The 18992-nt window shown below is 35.1% G+C and overlaps 2 protein-coding genes across 2 annotated transcripts in view; both read right to left on the bottom strand.

Annotated features, from left to right (window-relative positions):
• Positions 1-2916: 2916 nt before the first annotated feature.
• On the bottom strand, positions 2917-6756 carry LOC111367302 (tyrosine-sulfated glycopeptide receptor 1-like). The gene has a single exon (XM_022988110.1). The coding sequence runs from the start codon at positions 6435-6437 to the stop codon at positions 3249-3251; it is 3189 nt and encodes a 1062-aa protein (XP_022843878.1). The 5' UTR covers positions 6438-6756; the 3' UTR covers positions 2917-3248.
• An 8259-nt stretch (positions 6757-15015) lies between these two features.
• Positions 15016-18992, bottom strand: part of LOC111367299 (vacuolar cation/proton exchanger 2-like) — a 9151-nt gene continuing 5174 nt past the window's right edge. The window contains 7 exon segments of the mRNA XM_022988109.1: positions 15016-15421; positions 16065-16158; positions 16657-16773; positions 16858-16911; positions 16988-17104; positions 18446-18577; positions 18736-18948. Coding sequence (XP_022843877.1) covers positions 15411-15421; positions 16065-16158; positions 16657-16773; positions 16858-16911; positions 16988-17104; positions 18446-18577; positions 18736-18948 — 738 coding nt within the window. The 3' untranslated portion in view covers positions 15016-15410.

The following is an 18992-nucleotide window of genomic DNA, read 5'->3' as shown; positions in this document are numbered from 1 at the left end:
TTTGAAAATAATTTTTAACAACCAGATTTATTTGGTCGTTGAAAAATTAGTTGTTAAATATCATTTTTCTTTAGTGAACCTAGAAGGGGGGGGGAATATATATATATATATATATATATATACACACACACACACACCTCTTAAGGTTACTGTTAATCAATATACACAAAGACATTCCCCTTTTAAACAATTTTCACAAAGAAAATCAAAGAATAAAATAAGAAAATGTTGAACAAAGAAATGTCAAAAAATGACGAAGAGTTTAGGCTTTTCTCTTGCCATGGAGCGAGATGAGACAATCTTTATATTTCACAGAAGCATCAAGGACAGCATTCAAGGAACCACATCAATACACGTCCCATCATCACAATAGAACTCAAGACAATGCATGAAGCGTGAAATCTGTTATAAATTTATCCTTGTTTTACGAATTGCACTTTCAGAAAAATGTTGAACATAAAACTGTATTTTGAGTTTTATGTAATAAATTTATCCTTGTTTTAGGAAATGCATTTGCAGAAATACCAAACTAAACACGTTTCGACATTTTGCAAAACTGAAAGCAATTTGAAAACAACAAATAAAACACCAAAAATGCCTAATGTACAGCCCCTCACAAGTTGTGTGAGGGGGGGGTGGGCGTGGGTGAGATTATTTAAAAAAAAAAATTACCCACCTCCCATAATGTGTGTGGCCTGTACAGGCCTGCGAGGCAGCATTGTTGATAAAACACATCCTTATTGATTAGGGCCATTATTTTTATATAATTTTTGAACACATTTGATCAAGATTTAATCGGAACAAAAACATAATGTTGGTAAGATCTAATGATTAACTTAATTTTGGAAGTTTCTAACTTTTCATGAAATAATTAAAAATACATTAGACCATCTAATCAAATGATCCAATAAATGAGATTAATTTTGAAGAACTCTTATTTTAGGGGGAAAAAAAAGACAACGATAAAACTTGTGACCTTAAAATTTAAAAAACATGGTTTTAAATAATAGTTTTTGAGATGTGTGGTTAAAAATAAGAAAAAATAAGAGTTTAAATGTAAAATATTTTATTGTATGAATATGTGATTCAAAATGAATATGAGAAATAAATTAAAGTGAAGTTAATGAAAAAGGGGCATAATTTGTAATTTTTTAAAGATGAGTCGTTTTCCATAAATTTCCCCTTATTTTTGATATTTTGTTCATAACCTAAAATCGCCTTTTGGAAAATCCCTGCGGACTCTGCCTGTGCGCTTTTCAGGTTATTTTGCTCTTCCTTCCCTCCATATTCCTTTTCAAACTCAAACCAAGAACCCTAATAATACGCCAAATTTTCCAATTTCTGACCTAAAGTGAAGGGTTCACGGTTTATCTGTTTGGATATTTGAGGTTATCATTTTTTTTGATAGCATGGATTTATCTTTCTATTTATGCTAAATCAAAATTGAATGTTGATTATGAGAAAATAATTTGAATTTAATTCAACTCTTGAGTTTGATGGTATAGCATTATTGCTTCGATTTTACGGCTTATGAATAGTGCCCAGAGGGCCAACTGGTTGTGGAAATATCTAAACCAATTTAGGGTCATTCTTTTGGCCGGAACTAAGGGGAGAATTTACAACATTATGAAGAATTATAAAATTTCGGCCTTTATGTTCTAAATTTCAGCCAGTACTGATGATGCGTGAGAAATAATAACAACAATTTGATGTCATCTTAGAAAATATATGTTTTGACTTTGTAATGTTATGAAATATGTACAATTTTGAATATTTTTGTTTAAAATTCCCAACCATTTTAATTTGATCAATTTTAAACAAGTGGAACCTTCACTATTTTATTTAAAAGAATTTGGCTCTACCTCCTATCTTTACAAGCTCCTGTTTGACTTCCTTAGAACTTTTACCTGTTCATATATAAATATATATAGTGATTTTTCCATTACAATGTTAAGGAGCTAATCATTTATGAGATATATGTTATGAGCTATGCAGTTGGCGTGGCTTTAAATTCAAATCTTGGATCATTTTAGATTCAAGTAACATCAGGTATTGAAAACAGGATAGTATAACTACAATTGATATACATGGCTTTTTTCTTTCATTTATGAAAGGTGAATTGTCTGAGATATAGAGAGGTGTTGAGATTTACAGAAAGAGGCAAAATAGCAGCTAATTTTTACAGTGGTTTACTTTTCCAAAGGTGACATGAACAGCCAATATGGTGTTAGGTGATTTTGAAGGTGCTGAAAAGGTAGCTTTTGCAAATTCCTTTGTAACTAGGATAACATAAACAAAATGGAGAATGTCAATTTTTGTGCTTGATCAAGCCTTTTATGATTTGATTAGCAATGGATTTAATTGGAATTGATTCTTAAAGGGACTAGAATTTGAGAGTTGTGATTGATTTTTTCTATATTTTATTTTTTGAGATTTTTGTAGTCACGTACTAGGATAACATAAACAAAAAGGAGAACGTCAGCAAGGCTCTTGTATCTCGTACTACAGTGTGTTGGAAAGCCTAAATGTTTGATGAATTATGAAACATACTGCAGTTCTTTAGCTTCTCTTTCTACCTCCAGGACATAGAAAATGTCTGACACAACTAGGGTAGATTATGAGCTTTGCTAGAAATCTAGGGCATGTGCCTTGGATTTCCAGGCACCCACCTATTGGAGGGGGGGCTGTCAGACCACTCCCCCCCCCCCTCCCTCCAATGGGGGGGCGCCTATGGATGAGGAGACATTTCCGTAGATTACATCCAACTTGTTCACGCCTCTGTGTTGCTACCCTTCTGTGTGAACATGATTCTAAACCATACGGAAAAGGTTAAGTAGTTTTTTTATATAGTTATTAACATGCATTTTTATGGGCAGACTGAATATAAAATTTACTTGGCACGACAACATAACCATGTAAATGCTGTACACTGGAAGTTTGATTCCTGTTGTATATTGATAAAATGAGTGTTACTCGTATGAACCTTGAAATTACTGCTGTATAAAACTGCAATGACTGCACATCAAACTTATTTTCAATAGATATGCGTGTGTTTGTTGTGTATTTATGTATGTACACATGCATACTTGATTTTCTTTGGCAGCAAAATTTATCTTTGTACAAGTTCGCATACTCATTACATAAACCTCTAAAAAAAAGGGAAAAGAATTGCCTGAACAGCAAACTGATTGTAGAAGTAATTTGGCACCGATGTTTATATGTACAATCCTTTATGTAGTGTGTTTCCCTTATGCTGCGGCCTCATGGTTACACCCTACTTCTTTGAGCCAATCAACAACTTCTTGTATAGTTGGCCTCTTGACAGGGTTCTGGTTGACACACATGCAAGCCACATCAAGGACTTGCAGCATCTCTTCTTCAAAGCCTTTGCCTCTCAGGAGTGGATCAAAGATCTCTTCTTGTTTTCCTTCGTTCCTCATTTGCTGTACCCATGCAACCAATTCTCTTGCCATCTTTGCCTTGAATAGTTCCATGGGCCTCTTTCCAGTTAATAGTTCGAGCATAACAACACCAAAACTGTAGACATCCCCTCTCAATGTGGCTATCCATGATTGACTGTATTCTGGTGGAATGTAACCAAGTGTACCAACTAGTTCGGTGGTTACATGAGTATGATAAGGAAGAATCAGCCTTGCTAACCCAAAATCTGCCACATGTGCTTCAAAGTTATCATCCAGAAGAATGTTACTGGACTTTAGGTCACGATGAACAATATGTGGTTCGCAAATCTGGTGCATATAAGCCACCCCATAACTTGTCCCTTGAGCAATCTTCAGTCGAGTTGGCCAATTGAGTTGGGATGCTCCATCAGGTTTTTCATGCAACCAGTAGTCCAGGCTCCCATTCTCCATGTAGGAATATATTAGCAATCTATAGCCTTCATGAACACAGTAACCCTGCAGCGTAACCAGATTCTTATGTTGGGCAGTTGACAAAGCTTCAACCTCGGCTTTGAATTCCCTTTCCATCAGACCCATATCTCCCGAGAGTTTCTTAACTGCCAGCTTGGTACCATCTGCTAAAGTTGCTTTATATACCAAACCAAAGCCCCCACACCCAATTATGTTTGACTGGTTGAAATTATCTGTAGCTTTCAAGATTTCAGCGATTGTTAGGTCCATTGGTTTATTTGTATCGTTAGGAAACAATATGACAAGGCTGGTATCATTTGCAACTTCATTAAATACTCCAGAAGAGTTGAAGGATACCATATCCATATCAGTCTTCTCGGCACTTTTTGGTAGGATCCTCCTCTTGGAAACCACCCAATATATCAGCAGAGTAAAAGTAAAAATGCCAGAACAAATCACAAGAATGAGTACAATGATTTTTCTCTTTGTTCCTTTCCTTTGCGCTAACTGATGGGTAGTTTCTGATTGACTACTGCAAGAGCGCTGCAAAATTTTACCACACAAAAGTGGATTTCCTTCAAAGCTTGAATTAGAAAATGTGTCAAACTGACCTCCTACAGGTATAGGACCTTCGAGATTGTTGTCTGCAACATTGAAAAAGGACAGAAAGTGAAGATTTTTGAGCGATGCAGGAATTTGACCAGAAAGATTGTTGCTAGAGAGGTCCAGTTTCTCCAAGTTAGTGAGATTAGATATTGTTTCCGGAATGCTGCCAGAGAAATTGTTATCGCTGAGATCCAGGGCAACGATAAACTTCAATTGACCAATCTCAATTGGGATGGTACCACTGATACTGTTACTCCAGAGGTATATTGCTGGTGGCAAGTTGGAGAGCTGGTTGTATTGCAGATTGGAGGCATTATTGGGCTGAACAAAGACAGGCAATTCTAAATAACTTTGGTCTACTTGATCCGAAGTCTGTTGTGTTGCTAGTCTTCTCAGTTTTATAAGTTCCATGGTGAAGTTTCCTGATAGTAGGTTTTGGGACAAATCCAAGTAGAAAAGGTTTGGAAGATCTCCAAACCATCCTGGGACGGAGCCTGTGATGTTGTTAAGCGATAAGTCTAGAACCTCCAGCTTATCTAGTCTAGACAACCAAATTGGAATTAGACCCGTGAATCCACAGCCACCTAAACCCAGGACTTGAAGATTTTGGAACTCACCAGCTCTTATCAAGTTTTCATCTCCAGGCAGTGGTTCATTGTAAAAGTTTTTTGAGAGGATTAAAGTGCTGAGGTTCTTGCACCCTGTTAGGATGCGCATAGCACTGGTGATATTGTTTAGGCTATTATTAGAAAGGGATAAGAAGGATAGAGATTGTAATGCCATTATGTTGGGCAAAACCTCTCCATTTAAACTATTGGTAGCCAAGCGAATTGCAGTCAAATTCTTGCATAAAAATAGGCTCGATGGCAATCTACCTCTGAAGAAATTATTACCGAGGTCAATGGATCTAAGCTGAACGAATTTGGAGAAATTAAAAGCAGAAAGTTCACCTTCAAGGAGGTTGACCCTTAAATTCAGCGTTGTAAGTCTCGTACAATTCGTAAGAGATTGGGGCAGAGTTCCATTTAGTTTATTTATGTGAAGCCACAACTGTTCCAAGTTGGAGAGCCTCCCGATATCTTGAGGAATCGTTCCTGTCAATTCATTACCATAGAGAGAAAGGTTTCTAAGGTTAATGAGGTTAACAATGCTTCCATCTATCACTCCAGAGAGCTTATTGGCAGGCAAGTACAGTTCTTGCAGTGATGAAATCATGTAAATATCACTGGGAATGGAACCCGAAAAGTTATTGAAACCTGCTCGTAGTCTCAATAAATTGTGACACTGGCCAAAACCGTGTGAAATTGGGCCTACAAAGTCATTGTTGGAGAAATCAAGATGCACAATTGAAGGCGAAAATCTGCAGACAGATGAAGGGATTGAACCAGAGAAGCTGTTATTGCTGACATCAAATATTTGCAAATTCAATGCTGGCTGGAGAAACGTAGATTGGATTCTCCCATAAAAGCGGTTGCTGGATAAATCCACTGTCATGACAGTACTCACCAGCTTATCAGAATCTGATAGCTGTCCGGTGAGACGATTATGGCTTATATCAATGAATACCAGGCGGTTCAAGGCCGAAAAAAATCCATCCGAGATAGGACCAGAGAGCCGATTCCGTGACAAGTTGAGTTGATTGAGACTGGTGAGGTTTACAATAAAAGGAGACATGGTTCCAATTAGCCCTTTCGACGGTAGCAATAGACTGTTCACTCTGCCACTCTCATCACATCCGACTCCTTCCCAGCTGCAGCAATCAAAAGAAAGAGACCAATTCAAAGGAGATGGAGTACTAATACTCAGATTGAATGATGATAAAGAGTTTCGATCTTGTTCATTACATGAGCCATGGCAGGTATATACAGAACAAGAAAGAGTCACCAGTACTACAGTTAACAGCACATCCAAGAAACACCAGTAGGACGAGGAAGAAGAATGGAATGGAGACAAGAGCATGGCTGAAATGAGTTGATGACTGTGTAGGATTTGATTCAAGATGGGTTTATTGTGTTCTTATGATTATTGGGAAAACAACAGAAGATGAAGACAGATGAAGGTACCAAAGATATTCCAATCAATCATGTGGGTTCTTCGTCCAGTTTTCTCATCCAAGTTCGTGCAGACTTTAGTCTTCTACCCACCAAAGAGGAGGAAGGAAAGAGAGGGTTGAGAGGAAGATAGAGTGGGTGATGTTGACATGGAGCAATATTAAAAGTTGAGTCTAAATTATCAGAAACAAAAAAAAGCGTTTACTTTTGGGACGGCTGGCTGGTGGACTTTCTTTATGTTATGCTATATATATATATATATTTGGCTTTCAGTGAGATGATTAAAATCTGAATTTTATAACTGGTATCAGAGTCTGGATCAAGATTCGAGCTACAAGATTGTGACAATTGAGAGATGTATTGTTCAGGCTCGTAAATTTATAAATTGGGTCACTCAAATGATGATGGTCTAATGCTAATTTTTTGATAAGATGATTAAAGTTGGACGTTACAAATATATTATAAAAGAGGAGAAAACGTGTATTTTACGTGGGTGGATGCAGGGAAAATTTCAGCTCCCTTGGCCACTTCCTAGTTGAATATCATTTTCCCTGTATAAAACTATTTTAGTGACCACTTGTATGTATCAAACAAAAAGATAATTATGGTGGTTGTGACCGCCTCTATTTACCAAATATTAAATAAGCATACATATTGTCGAATGAAAATTACTTTATACATTAATTATTTAGAACCAAGTTTGTCAGATGCTACATGACATTTGACATTTAAAATCTTTAGTTAATTTCTCATAAATTTTCATTGACAACTTGTCATCTTCAAGATTGGATGTTCATAACAATCCATTTTATTCCAACTGGGTAACCTAACAAAATCAATATTTTAATGGTCGCGTTATCTATGAAAGTCTTTCAATACAGAATGTTTGCTCTAATATCAATTGTAAGTTTGTAAAAGATACAAGTATTCAATATATTTTTCTTTTCGTTGTAAAATATTTTTTGATAATGACCTTTTTGAAGCGTTGAACCGTAAAATAATTGATTGTAATTTGTACTTATATTATATTGTAATGGCTTGGAAAATTCCTATTCATAGTGATGGAGAGGTGAAGAGTCTTTGGGATGCATTATGAGGTATTTTCCTTTTTGTTGACAAGAGATCCAATATGTTACTATATATGAAATAAACGTGATGGGCTGACATTTTCAGTAATGTAATGGCCATTTGCACATGACATGTCCTATTTCAAAGAATAGCCTATTTGGTCTCCTACCTATGTATACGTACAATTAACCCGTTGTCCAGCCAAATTAATTTTCTACTACATTATATAAAATATAAAAATAAAAAATCATTTTCTTGAATGTCGCAATTACCGTTACTAATGCATGTACCAAATATTCGAAATTTGGATTATGGGTTATGATCGATACTTCAAGGGCATGTTTGATATGTATGATTTGATAATGTTGGATAGTTATCATTTTAAAATAAAGATATCGAACAACTTTTGTTATCTATGATATTTTCCATCAATAGTATAGTCGAAAGTGAATACTAGAAGAATAAATAGTTTACCAATAGCAAGTTAGAAATTATTGATCATGTGGTCTGTAGATAACTTCTTGCTTATATATTTGTTTTCACCAAGTTTAATATTAGAATGCCCTAACAAACAAAATAAAGAGTCCAGATTGCTGGCTGGGACACGGACGAAGCATTTGGGCAATTTTTACCAGTCAAGCAAACAAACTAATATTATATTTGATACACAGTGTAAAATATCATTGACAATACAATATTATATCTTTAATAATATTCAATATTGTACAACCCATGTTATCAAATAAATCGTAAATGATAAACCCGAATAAAATGAAGGTAATTTGTTCGAGTTATCTTAATCATAACAAAATAGAGAGTCAAGATTGTTGGCTGGGAGCCCGGGACACGGGCGAAGCATTTGGGCAATTTATATCAGTCAAGCAAAAGCACTGATATTATATTTGATACACAGTATTAAATATCATTGACAATACAATTTTATATCTTTAATAATATTCAATATGGTACAACCAACATTATCAAATAAATCGTAAATGGTAAACCCAAATAAAATGAAGGTAATTTATTCGAGTTATCTTAATCATAGTTGACAAGGTACACGTTAGGGAAAATTTTATTGGTCCCACAATTGAAGGGTTCATTTCACGATGGTCACACATCTTTAATACGTTTTCAATTGACTACTCAACTTTTGTTTTTATTTCAATTGGACTATTTTAATACCCAGTTCTACATGGCTGCAGAGTTTGTGACTAGGACCTTTTTTCGACATTAAATCAATAGCTTTCAGAAACAAGAAAAACTCAATTGGAAGAATTAAGAACTCAAAATTTGTCTTCGTGCATTCCACTTTCAATTGGCAAACTATTGATTTAACGTCAAACAAGTGTCAAGTCAAGCATTCTTTCAGGCACTTGAGATTGATTGCCAATTTTGGTCATGGCTATAAACAATATTCTAAAATACACGCGCGTTCGAATCCATTTACAAACAATAAGCATTATTCTCGAATAATCATAGTTTGGGTCGTTCTTATTCTTGTTGAAAGTTTCAAAAGTAACTAAATCTTTAACAATTATAACAAGTCATATTAGTTTTGACAAATATGTTGTTCGTCTAATGTGTTGTACTGAAAAAATATTATCCTTATAAATTAACGTACCTTTAAATGTATACCATACGTTTCCAAGCTAGATAATGCATGATGATCCGCGTGAGGCCTTAAAAAATGTTATTCTCTAAGTTGCTTGGATAAAGTCACAAAGCCAATTATGTATTTGAGGAACATGTTTTAAGGACCAAGTTGGGAAAAAAATTGAAAATTTATGTTACTTATAGCCCCCGTTTGGCCCCCTTTATTTGGATTTATAATGGGGGAATTTTTTATTTTTTTTTTTAAAAAGATGGTTGTAAAAGAATGAAATTTTTTTTTATTTGCGTGTAATATTATTTTGTTGAAAATTATGTAGTTGAAAATAGGAGAGAGAAAAAATTAAATTAAATTGAAGAGTTTTAATGGAGGCCAAACAGTGGCATAATATCTAATGACCTCATTTTGTTTATATTTGAAAAATACCCATCTCCGTCATTATCTTCTTTCTCAATCCGCACCCAACCTTTCTAGAGAAGATGAGTGCTAGAGTCCTTAACCTTTCAATAAGTTTGGATTTATCTTCTCGTCGTTCAAAATGTAAGGTCTTGCATACTTATTTTATTTAAATACATGAATATGGGTTCTCACGTGGCAAAAACTGGTAATGTGCATGTACAAATCGCATGCAACGTTTACTTGACTTAAAGTTAGAGGACCAAACCGTCAAAGATGTAATATAGAAGAATCGGATTCATATATTTACATGACCTTCATGTGCAATTTTAATATCCACCTCAATGAATTCTCTCAAGTGCAGTTAGATTTACATAGTTCAATTGCTTGGGACCTAGCCTCCCCTTTTAATGTTGAAGGGTCAAAACCATTCTAAGTTCAAAGTTAAGACTTAAGAAGTTCAACCTTAATTTTTCCTTTCTTGGCTTCCCTTTTTCTCCAACTGCTCATATTCCCCTTGTCCCCGTCACCTCACGTTCTCTCAAGCCTAAGGGTGTCGAGTGGGGTGAGTTGCTCTCCCCACACAGCTCGGCTGGCCCAAGAGGCAAATCATGGGACGAGCTGAGTTGAATTTTTCTCATGCTATTCGCTTGTTGAGAATTCGAGAAAAATAATAATAATAATAATAATAATAATAATAATAATAATAATAAATGTTAGTGACATGAGCCGAGCAGAGAGAATTTTGAAGGGAGCCAACTCTTACTAGTTCGCCACGTTCGCTAGCACAAACTGGCTCGCCAAGTCCCCATACTAGGGAGCTCCTGAGTACATGAAAATGGATGAACAGGGCAACAGAAGGAGAGGGAAGGGGCTCCCTTCATAAAATCATATGGGATATTTCATCTAGAAGAAACTGGTTTTGATCTTGGATAAATTAGTAATTGTCTTGGGTAAAGAAATCCAAGAAACATGAATATATGGTTGGTACAGATCTTGGTCTGATTTTCATATTCTCACCAGTTGGCAACTAGAATGGTGACTAAAATGAAGACAAGCTAAATGCACTTTTAAAATCATAAAATTTCATTAGGCTGCTACCAAACAATTATAAATTGAACAAGTAACTCAAATCTGACTGGTCAAATGCTTTATTCAAACTGAACTTGGACAAAAAAATGAACCAACAAGCATGACTAACAGGGATGCATTTCATAACAAAATAATTCTTAATGAATAAACAAAAGATATCAAAGATTACATGCTCCAATTTGCTTTGCATCCAACTCAGCTTCTTTTTCGTATTGAAAAAAAAAAAAAAAAGATTAATATTTTTATTTAATCAAAATTCAAAACGCATGCCAACTAATAAAAGTGGCATCGTATAGTATTGTACCATACTATATCATACATGTGTAATGTGTCAAGCATCGCGAGAGAAAGATAGTGCGAAATAAATAAATCTAAAGAATTTTTTAAACAAAATATGATATCAGGAAAGTAAGAACATATCTAACCCAACCCAAACTTTAGATGATGCTTGGCTTTTTAGAGCATTATCATATATATATATATATTTATATAATGTCACTTATTTGCTAAAATATTCACCCATCATTTCACCGGTCATTTACCAAGCAATGGTCGGCCAATTGCACTAATACATATCAATTTAACACCCCTTATTCAAAGTCAATTATGATTCTTCCTTTACATTTTCAATAAGCTATAACTACTTTTATGATTATAACAAAAGATTCGAATCCATTTACAAACAATAAGCATTATTCTCGAATAATCATAGTTTGGGTCGTTCTTATTCTTGTTGAAAGTTTCAAAAGTAACTAAATCTTTAACAATTATAACAAGTCATATTAGTTTTGACAAATATGTTGTTCGTCTAATGTGTTGTACTGAAAAAACATCGTCCTTATAAATTAACGTATCTTTAAATGTATACCATACGTTTCCAAGCTAGATAATGCATGATGATCCGCGTGAGGCCTTAAAAAATGTAATTCTCTAAGTTGCTTGGATAAAGTCACAAAGCCAATTATGTATTTGAGGAACATGTTTTAAGGACCAAGTTGGGAAAAAAATTGAAAATTTATGTTACTTATAGCCCCCGTTTGGCCCCCATTATTTGGATTTATAATGGGGGAATTTTTTATTTTTTTTTTTAAAAAGATGGTTGTAAAAGAATGAATTTTTTTTTTATTTGCGTGTAATATTATTTTGTTGAAAATTATGTAGTTGAAAATAGGAGAGAGAAAAAATTAAATTAAATTGAAGAGTTTTAATGGAGGCCAAACAGTGGCATAATATCTAATGACCTCATTTTGTTTATATTTGAAAAATACCCATCTCCGTCATTATCTTCTTTCTCAATCCGCACCCAACCTTTCTAGAGAAGATGAGTGCTAGAGTCCTTAACCTTTCAATAAGTTTGGATTTATCTTCTCGTCGTTCAAAATGTAAGGTCTTGCATACTTATTTTATTTAAATACATGAATATGGGTTCTCACGTGGCAAAAACTGGTAATGTGCATGTACAAATCGCATGCAACGTTTACTTGACTTAAAGTTAGAGGACCAAACCGTCAAAGATGTAATATAGAAGAATCGGATTCATATATTTACATGACCTTCATGTGCAATTTTAATATCCACTTCAATGAATTCTCTCAAGTGCAGTTAGATTTACATAGTTCAATTGCTTGGGACCTAGCCTCCCCTTTTAATGTTGAAGGGTCAAAACCATTCTAAGTTCAAAGTTAAGACTTAAGAAGTTCCACCTTAATTTTTCCTTTCTTGGCTTCCCTTTTTCTCCAACTGCTCATATTCCCCTTGTCCCCGTCACCTCACGTTCTCTCAAGCCTAAGGGTGTCGAGTGGGGTGAGTTGCTCTCCCCACACAGCTCGGCTGGCCCAAGAGGCAAATCATGGGACGAGCCGAGTTGAATTTTTCTCATGCTATTCGCTTGTTGAGAATTCGAGAAAAATAATAATAATAATAATAATAATAAATGTTAGTGACATGAGCCGAGCAGAGAGAATTTTGAAGGGAGCCAACTCTTACTAGTTCGCCACGTTCGCTAGCACAAACTGGCTCGCCAAGTCCCCATACTAGGGAGCTCCTGAGTACATGAAAATGGATGAACAGGGCAACAGAAGGAGAGGGAAGGGGCTCCCTTCATAAAATCATATGGGATATTTCATCTAGAAGAAACTGGTTTTGATCTTGGATAAATTAGTAATTGTCTTGGGTAAAGAAATCCAAGAAACATGAATATATGGTTGGTACAGATCTTGGTCTGATTTTCATATTCTCACCAGTTGGCAACTAGAATGGTGACTAAAATGAAGACAAGCTAAATGCACTTTTAAAATCATAAAATTTCATTAGGCTGCTACCAAACAATTATAAATTGAAAAAGTAACTCAAATCTGACTGGTCAAATGCTTTATTCAAACTGAACTTGGACAAAAAAATGAACCAACAAGCATGACTAACAGGGATGCATTTCATAACAAAATAATTCTTAATGAATAAACAAAAGATATCAAAGATTACATGCTCCAATTTGCTTTGCATCCAACTCAGCTTCTTTTTCGTATTGAAAAAAAAAAAAAAAAGCTTTCTGTAATGCTGGTGAATGTTGATTCTGCTCAATTTTGTTTATCGATCAAATAGCATATAACACAGATGAATATACGAGAGTCAAAATCTACCGGCTCAGCGCTTCTGCTGACAGTGATAATCTGCCCTATCCATATTTTCCACCTACTCAATAGGGCCAAAGTTAAGTTTTACTAAGATGGGCCTTGTTTATAGAGAGCGTTGCAGATCTAGCTATTTGTTGTGCCAACCTCAAACAAATGAAATAATCCTTCTCCAATCTTAATCATCATCTGCACAAAGTCCAAATGAATAAACATTAATTCCAATTAGAGTTAAAACTAGGGGTCCGTTTAAGAGTGCTTTTGTTGGCAGCATATCCAAAAAACAAATAAAAAAATCCCTCTTTTAAGGTGCTTTCAAGTACACGCAAATATGCTCTAAACCAATATTTGGGGAAGTAGACAATTCAGGTTTTAAAATGCATAGAACGAAAGAACATGATATCTTTTAAAGGCACAGGATAGTTACTTCTATATATAAAAGTCTAAAGTCAAAGCTTTATGTTCCATTTTAAAATATTGAGAAAATGTAAAGCTCTAAATTCGTGGCTCTACTTTATATTAGTAAAGCCAAGTAAACCGGGATTGGAGATAGTAAAATTTCCTTCGATCTTCATAAAGCATTATCAAGTAGCAGAATTAGCGCACCAATAAGAGTTGAATACATATAGAAAGGTCTTGAAGGATGTTTAAACAAATAACTTCATATGAAACTTTCAAAAAGGATTACAAAATTGGGTTCAAACCTGGGCCACACTTTCAATGTAACCAGATCAACACCAGGTACAGTAGCCAATCCTTTATGTACCCAGGAAAATTAATAAAGACAAGTAATGTAAAGCTCCGTGCACAACAGAAAGGTAAACGTGCTCACCATTTGTTCAATGAATTCTCTCAAGTGCAGTTAGATTTACATAGTTCAATTGCTTGGGACCTAGCCTCCCCTTTTAATGTTGAAGGGTCAAAACCATTCTAAGTTCAAAGTTAAGACTTAAGAAGTTCCACCTTAATTTTTCCTTTCTTGGCTTCCCTTTTTCTCCAACTGCTCATATTCCCCTTGTCCCCGTCACCTCACGTTCTCTCAAGCCTAAGGGTGTCGAGTGGGGTGAGTTGCTCTCCCCACACAGCTCGGCTGGCCCAAGAGGCAAATCATGGGACGAGCCGAGTTGAATTTTTCTCATGCTATTCGCTTGTTGAGAAGTCAAGAAAAATAATAATAATAATAATAATAATAATAATAATAATAATAAATGTTAGTGACATGAGCCGAGCAGAGAGAATTTTGAAGGGAGCCAACTCTTACTAGTTCGCCACGTTCGCTAGCACAAACTGGCTCGCCAAGTCCCCATACTAGGGAGCTCCTGAGTACATGAAAATGGATGAACAGGGCAACAGAAGGAGAGGGAAGGGGCTCCCTTCATAAAATCATATGGGATATTTCATCTAGAAGAAACTGGTTTTGATCTTGGATAAATTAGTAATTGTCTTGGGTAAAGAAATCCAAGAAACATGAATATATGGTTGGTACAGATCTTGGTCTGATTTTCATATTCTCACCAGTTGGCAACTAGAATGGTGACTAAAATGAAGACAAGCTAAATGCACTTTTAAAATCATAAAATTTCATTAGGCTGCTACCAAACAATTATAAATTGAACAAGTAACTCAAATCTGACTGGTCAAATGCTTTATTCAAACTGAACTTGGACAAAAAAATGAACCAACAAGCATGACTAACAGGGATGCATTTCATAACAAAATAATTCTTAATGAATAAACAAAAGATATCAAAGATTACATGCTCCAATTTGCTTTGCATCCAACTCAGCTTCTTTTTCGTATTGAAAAAAAAAAAAAAAAGCTTTCTGTAATGCTGGTGAATGTTGATTCTGCTCAATTTTGTTTATCGATCAAATAGCATATAACACAGATGAATATACGAGAGTCAAAATCTACCGGCTCAGCGCTTCTGCTGACAGTGATAATCTGCCCTATCCATATTTTCCACCTACTCAATAGGGCCAAAGTTAAGTTTTACTAAGATGGGCCTTGTTTATAGAGAGCGTTGCAGATCTAGCTATTTGTTGTGCCAACCTCAAACAAATGAAATAATCCTTCTCCAATCTTAATCATCATCTGCACAAAGTCCAAATGAATAAACATTAATTCCAATTAGAGTTAAAACTAGGGGTCCGTTTAAGAGTGCTTTTGTTGGCAGCATATCCAAAAAAAAAATAAAAAAATCCCTCTTTTAAGGTGCTTTCAAGTACACGCAAATATGCTCTAAACCAATATTTGGGGAAGTAGACAATTCAGGTTTTAAAATGCATAGAACGAAAGAACATGATATCTTTTAAAGGCACAGGATAGTTACTTCTATATATAAAAGTCTAAAGTCAAAGCTTTATGTTCCATTTTAAAATATTGAGAAAATGTAAAGCTCTAAATTCGTGGCTCTACTTTATATTAGTAAAGCCAAGTAAACCGGGATTGGAGATAGTAAAATTTCCTTCGATCTTCATAAAGCATTATCAAGTAGCAGAATTAGCGCACCAATAAGAGTTGAATACATATAGAAAGGTCTTGAAGGATGTTTAAACAAATAACTTCATATGAAACTTTCAAAAAGGATTACAAAATTGGGTTCAAACCTGGGCCACACTTTCAATGTAACCAGATCAACACCAGGTACAGTAGCCAATCCTTTATGTACCCAGGAAAATTAATAAAGACAAGTAATGTAAAGCTCCGTGCACAACAGAAAGGTAAACGTGCTCACCATTTGATGGATCGATGTGCACAAAGAAACTTGCAGCAACAATGAGATAGCATAGAATAAGCATCAAACCTTTGAAATAGTTCGATTTTCCTTCCTGCATCAACATAAACAATAGTGTTGAAGTGATCGCATAGAATAAGCATCAAACCTTTGAAATAGTTTGATTTTCCTTCCTACATCAACATAAACAATAGTGTTGAAGTGATCACTAGGAAAGCTCCATTTCATTTCTAAGTGCTTGTTTGGGATAACTTAAAACTTGAAAAAATTGAGGTCAATGTACCTACAACTTTCATGAACTTTTCAACCATACATTTCATTAATTTTTACCAAAATGTGCTAATTTTTTATGAAAAGCTTTGTCAAACAACCCCTTAAATATGCACGAGAAAATAGATGTACAGCTCATCTTACACTTCTTACATTTTTACACGAGGTATTGAGAAAACACAATAACATTAGAAGATAATTCGATTGAAGTACCCCCATCTACTCAAAGATCGAAAAGAGTTCTTCCATACACATTATATAAGCAACTTTGAATTACCCCAGGTGGATGGTAGCCAGGAAGGGAGAAAGGGAAGAATCAAACCTGAAGCATAAATGCCACCACTAACACAGTGATAAATAGTGTAGCAGTTTCAAAGAGTTGGAAATTCAAGTCCATAGGCTTCCCCATTATCCATCCAACAATTACACAGAATGGTATCTGCATTAATGAGAATAAAAGCTTGCTAGACCATTCAGAAATTGAACATTAACAATGATGACCAAAATAGATGCAAGGCATTACCACAAACATTGATATCTGAGTAGAGGATCCAATTGCAACTCCAAGAGTGATATCCTGTAAATGAAGAGTTAATTGAATTGAACCACAAAGAAGAAATTGTTTGTGCAGCAGTAATGGTTTTCCAACTCACAAGCTTGTCCTTCATGGCAAACATGATAGCACTTGCATGTTCTGCAGCATTACCCACAATTGGAAGCAAAATGACACTAATAAAAGCCACTGGCATGTTCATCGAGTCAGATGCTCCCTAAAAATTTACCAACAATGAATTAAGAGCAGTTGTTCAAACAGTTGATGATCACTCAACGATGAAAATACAAAAGAACTCCCACCCATCAAATATGTAAAGTGGATTCACATTTCAAAATAAATCTAAAAGGTATAGTGCAGAATACAGTTTGAAAAGCAAGTGCAGGAAAAGAGTCTAAAGAACTGAAAGCAACGTAGTAAGATCAGCTGTTCAAACAAATTGATGATCACCCAACAATAACAATACAAAAAAACTCCCACCCATCAAACTTTCCAAAATAAATCTAAAAGGTGTAGTGCAGAATGCAGTTAGAAAAGCAAGTGCAGGAAAAGAGTCTAGAGAACTAAAAGTTTGGATTTTATATGGAAGACAAAAGAAAGTAATGCAGAGTGTATATTGTTAATAAATTTTGATTAGATACAGTGAAATGTTCCCTTTTCCCTTTCTTTTTACCAGCCAGTGAAGCTTCCCAATTAACAACCGCTAGTAAGATTAGTAAAAGCCATCCATATTGGCAATGCCTCTTCAAATATTTTTGAAAAATGATGGTATTCTGCTTGCAATATAATGATCAAATAAAATTAAGAAAATGAACAATGTGCACTAATTTTATGATCTTCATCAGTCACCCCTAATTTTTACGGTGATGAACAACAATTTGGCATCAGAATTCTCATTTCACTAGTTGTGTGGAGGCCATTAGTGGGTCAGCTTGACCAGGAGTGACTGGTTAGACAGAGCTTCTGAGAAGTTAATCAAAGCTGAAGACAAAGGCTTTTGTAACAAGGGAATGAAAGGCTATGTTGCAAAGATGTTCAATCTGAACATTCTCACTCTCTCCCTCCCTCTTATAGGTATTATTACATGTAACAAAGGCTACTGAAACCTAGGAAAAGCTCATAACTGTGCAAATCTAATGATCCAAAGACTAATACCTAGCCAGTCTAATGCATATTTTAACAAAATTTTTGCTATGTTTACAATTATGAGAGAAGAAGTTTGATACAGTATAGCACAAACTTATGTCTAAAGTTATTCAAGAAAAAATTGCTGTTATTTTTACTTTTATCTATATTGCATGTCCATAATAATAACATATCCTCTCAAACCAATGCATGCAGTAGAAAGCAAGCAACATGGTAAAATATCATTTAACTTTCTGCTAAGAAGTTATTTAATATTTCAGAAAAATTAGCAAAAAAATTATTCTTTAATGCATTGTAAGAGTACGAGTCTTTATTCCTTTCATTGTCCATCCTTTTTCTCTCAATATTTATTTATTTATTTTTTTTAATTTTTTTTGTGGGTGGGAGCTTGGGAGAGAATGTGGTATATGACCTGTATGGCATCAACCAGATACCCAGACAAAACTGATATCCAAAGTGTCAACACTGCTAGCCACCCAATTGCTTCCCACTGGGTGATCTCGGCGGCCTCATCTTCATCCGAATTTTCATTATTCTCCCTCGGCTGTGACAAATGCCAGAGAAATTTAATCAGGTCAATGAAATCCATGGTCCAAATAAATCTTTCGCATATGCACTTGTGCTACAAGAACTCAACACACTATCAATTTCTACAAGAACTCAACATGCTATCAATTTCTACAAGGAATATAAAAGAGATACCTCATCAAGAGAACCATACAGACTTGGTTGACTCTTGAGCTGAAAGAAAAGATAGCTTGCATATGCAATCAGCATTATGCAGCTACTAAATCGTGAAAGAGCTAGCTCTGACTTGCCTTTATGCACTTCCGTATGAGTAAAGTGCAGTACTGCTGGAAATAATAAACCCATGACGGCCATTAATAACAAACCTGAGTTCACCAGGGCAGCTGCCTGAAAGATTTTTGACACATATTAGCATTTCTTTACTCAGGCAC

This window comes from Olea europaea, chromosome 18 (genome assembly GCF_002742605.1).
Source record: "Olea europaea var. sylvestris chromosome 18, O_europaea_v1, whole genome shotgun sequence".
Taxonomy (NCBI): domain Eukaryota; kingdom Viridiplantae; phylum Streptophyta; class Magnoliopsida; order Lamiales; family Oleaceae; genus Olea; species Olea europaea.
This window is presented reverse-complemented; position numbering and strand designations above follow the sequence as displayed.